Source organism: Salvia splendens, chromosome 20 (assembly GCF_004379255.2).
Source record: "Salvia splendens isolate huo1 chromosome 20, SspV2, whole genome shotgun sequence".
Lineage (NCBI taxonomy): Eukaryota > Viridiplantae > Streptophyta > Magnoliopsida > Lamiales > Lamiaceae > Salvia > Salvia splendens.
Window position 1 is genome coordinate 25528544 of NC_056051.1, and position 4387 is coordinate 25532930.

The following is a 4387-nucleotide window of genomic DNA, read 5'->3' on the forward strand; positions in this document are numbered from 1 at the left end:
GGCTTCAACCTCATGTGCGTCCTGATGCCGAACTCAATCACGCATGCCGCGCACTCCAACACGCACGATTTTTCTTCAATGCACGCGTGGTGATTGCTCTAAAGTACCCTTCCTCCTTTTTATATACTCGTGCTCCACATGTAATTCCAAACTTGTGATTGTGAGGAAGCAATTCTTTCATACTAAAAGAAGGGTATCATTCTTATCTTCTACATAGTAGCAAGGTTATGCATAAAGTAAAAAAAAAAGATTCTCTACTTGTTTAGAGTTTCATTCTTGTATTGTATTTAAAGCATTTATTAATGAGTTAATACATCCAAGCGTGTAACAAAATGCTCCGGTTCATCGCTAAACCAGCATCCATAACACCTATACGACCAACATATACTGAAAAATCATTTAGATTTCACAGCAAGTACAAGGAAGAAAACAATATCGATCTCGACGAAGGGAATTCGAGCCTATGCAGCGCCTGCAATCTGCCGATCTTCTCGACTCCGTTCAAAGCAACGGAGTCAGGAAGCGGTTATCTGCACGACCAGTGCAGTAATCTGCCTATCGATTTAGATGGCAACGAATTACATCCTTCCGTGGAACCCCTCAAGAAGCAGCCCAATCTCCACGAAAGCAAATGCTCCAAATGCGACGCCGTTTGTGGGAATGTGGTGTACTGCTGCCGCGATGCGGAGTGCGATTTCCAGCTCGACGTGACATGCGCTTTGCCGGTCAAGATCATGCACCGGAGCCACGACCACAGGCTGACGGTCATCCGCTGCTCCGCGGGTTTCTCATGCAGCGTGTGTGGGACCGAGGATCGGCCGGGTCAGTCGTTGGGCTGGCCGATGCATTTGGCCTACGTATGCAGTGCATGTGACTACTGGCTGCATCCGCACTGCGCGGTATTGCCAAATGCAATCCAGCACGAGTGCCATCGCCACCCACTTCTTCTGAATTACGATTACAGGTCGTGGCGGCGTAAGTGCGCGATTTGCAAAGACCAGGTCTCGAATTGGGGGTTTTATTCGTGCGCTGTGTGTTATTACCATGTCCATATCATGTGTGCCGTCAAAGATGACCAGAGATTCGAACCAGGTAAACAATTACTACTTGATTAAATTAAATTATTTTATATTCCATTGTTCCTATTGAAAATGAAACATTTTCTTTTTTGAGTTGTCCGTTAAAACTGAAACGATTTCCTAAAATGGAAACAACATCATCTCTAATTTTTCATCTTTAATTACTTTATTCTCTCCTCATTAACCCACAATACAAAACAACATAAAATTCTGTACCGAAAAACAAATACTCCCTCCTTTTCGCCATAGTTGAGTCATTTTATCATTTCGAGAAGTTTCTTCACAGTTGAGTCATTTCCATATATAGTAACTTTTTTCTCTCTCTTACTTTACTCTCTCTTACTTTATCCACTTTATACTTTATTCTCTCTATTTTTTCCTCTCTCTTACTTTTTTTATTATTTATTTAATACACCCAACATTCCTTTCTAAAACTCCGTGCCGAAAAGTTCCGCCTCAACTATGGCGAAACGGATGGAGTATTTCATTTCTAATGGGGTGGATGGAGTATCATTAATACTCGTCTCATTTTCATTTTATTAGTTGTCCCAATTAAGATAACTACTTCCCATGTTTGGAATAAAACATCTCTCTCTCCTTATTAGTACTCCAGTATATTCAGTTAATTGCATATTCTTGTGGGACGGAAAGAATATTACTTTAACAAATTAAACAACTCCATCCGAAATTTTAGGGCATTCAAGAAAGTGATCAACTTGAATGAGACAGGTGAATATTACTTAACTCAAACATTTCCTTAACCATACAGTTCCAGTCAAAGAAGCTCTAGAAAGTCGAGTTCCACAGTTACTTCATCTCCCAGTTCCTGACGAATACACAAGTATTATACGATACTTAGCAAAATGCAATTCCTTCACAAGTGATGACGTAGTGCAGCACCAACATCCACTAACCTTGCACCACGACTATCCCATCCACAACGATGACGACGAGATCGATGACGACGACGACGACGTTCACCGGCTCCCTAAGTGCAACGGGTGCGTACAATTCATCTCACCTCCATTCTACACCTGCTCCCAGTGCCCGAAACTCTTCCTACACGACTGTTGCGCCCGCCTCCCGCCCGTGCTGCCTCACGACGTCAAACTAAATAGGCGAGAAAGTTCTTCCGTTGTCGTCACAAAAACCACATGTTGTCGTCGCCTCATCAACGGATTCACCATCTCTAGTTCCTTCAAGCCCAACGTGGACATCATGTGTGGCCTGATGCCCGGGTCAATCACGCATGCTGCCCACGCCAAGACGCATTTGCTCCGCTCCCTTTACGTAGTCAACATCTCATCTACGACTCAGAAGTGTCGCTGCTGCAACAGATTCCTCAGCGGCCAATCCTACAGATGCTCGACATGCCGCAATTTCAACATACATGGAACATGCGCGAGCCTTCCGGCCACCGTCCGCCACGTGTACGACCGGCATCCCCTGGAGCTTATAACAGCCCCACCTCCTCACGTGCAGTCGCAGATGGAGACCATCTGCGACGCATGTGAGGAGGGCCTTGACAGCACGCAGTGGTACTACGGCTGCACAGAGTGCGAGCAGGCGTTCCATGTGGACTGCGTGCCGTGCTTAGATCAGCTATCTTTGATCAAGTACGAGATTGCGGAGGTTCGTGTGGCGTACCATAAATGCCCACTCACTCTCGTCCGCGGACACATGGTCCACGGCCGTAAGTGCGGCCGTTGTGGGGAAGGCTACCGAGGGCACCGTAATAGCCTGGCCTTCGCGTGCTTTAAATGCTATTTTAGCATCCATGTTACTTGTTTTGAGACATTATCTGAGCTTTTCGACGACTCTACCATGATGACTCTATCCTTACAAGATCTCTAGATAATTGTCGCACACTATGAAATGATTGTAAACATATGTTATCTTTTGTGTTAAGTATTTTTATTTATCGAAAAAAAATATACTCGTATCATCATCAAGCTTGCCTTGCATTTGTGAATATATTTATTTTCTTCTCATATGATAATGAGTTCAATCTTTTAGCATCACCATAATTTATGTATTTTTCTCGCGACGGTCAACAAGATTAGGAATGACAATATGATTGAATACAAGTCACAGTACGTTCTTTAATATTATAATGAACATGCTCTGTAACATCACATACTCCATTCATTAGATAATCAAACAAGTGATATAATGTTTCAATATTTTCGATCATGTCGAAAAAGAACACTGCCTATGTCAACCCAAAATAGTCTTGGTGGTGGATGACATGAAATTTAATGCAAAATTTGTAAAAATATGATAGACATAGAGAGAAAAAGTTATCAAAGTAATCAAATATTGTTAGTGGTAAACGATATCACCTCATTAGAAATAGAAACATAGAATAATTTATGCAATTAAGAAAGTTAATTTATGTTATTAAATATATTTTTGCCAAAAAAAAAATCTCATTTACCCTAAAAATTGAATACAAATAAATGACTGGACAAGCAATGGATACACTATCGGAAATGAGGGTCAAGAATCTCTTAAATAACCATATAAAAAGGGAAAGTGCAAATTGTAGATTGGTATAATCGTGTTTTAGTGCAAGGGCATGTCGAGAGAGCGGCAATGCAACTCTGTCAGCGCGACATCCCAACAGGCGGGAACAAATTAGGCATGTCATTCCAAACTTGCAAAGAAGAAATTCTTAGATATATTCTTGCACCAAAAGAATCATATCATTCTAAACTTATAAATGTAGCAAGGTTACGCATAAAGTGAAAAAGTAAACGATTCTTTTCTTATTTAGAGTGCCAAGCACTATATATAAATAGAGCATTATTTAATGAATTTAATACATCCATGCGTGTAACAGAATGTCCTGTTCATCATCGCTATATCCACTTACTGAAAAATCATATAGATATCACAATAAGCACAAGGAAGAAAATAATATCGATCCCACGACGGGGATTCGGGGCTATAATGTGCTTGCAATCGACCGGGCGATGCGTTTGGTGTACGTATGCAGTGCATGCGATTTCTGGCACTGTGTTGCATTACCAAATTCCTGTGTTTAATTCATTGTAAATTGTATTGAAAAATCCAAATTGTATCGAAAATTATATAGCGAAATGAGGCGACGACAACATATATACGAGTGTCTAAATATGATAGAATCAAATCTTACGAATTTCACAGCAAGCCCAAGTAAGAAAACAGTCTGGATCCCGACGATGGGAATTCGAGTCTATGCAGAGCGCCTGCAATCTGCCGATCTTCTCAACGGAGTCGGGAAGCGGTTATCTGCACTACCAGTACAGCAATCTGCCCATCGATTT

General features: G+C 41.5%; 1 protein-coding gene across 1 annotated transcript; it reads left to right on the top strand.

Annotated features, from left to right (window-relative positions):
• The first annotated feature begins 332 nt into the window (after positions 1–332).
• LOC121780988 lies at positions 333–3031 on the top strand. The gene is made up of 2 exons (XM_042178656.1): positions 333–1092; positions 1849–3031. Exons 1-2 carry the CDS (start codon positions 333–335, stop codon positions 2931–2933), a joined length of 1845 nt encoding a protein of 614 aa, XP_042034590.1. The 3' UTR covers positions 2934–3031.
• The last annotated feature ends 1356 nt before the right edge of the window (positions 3032–4387 follow it).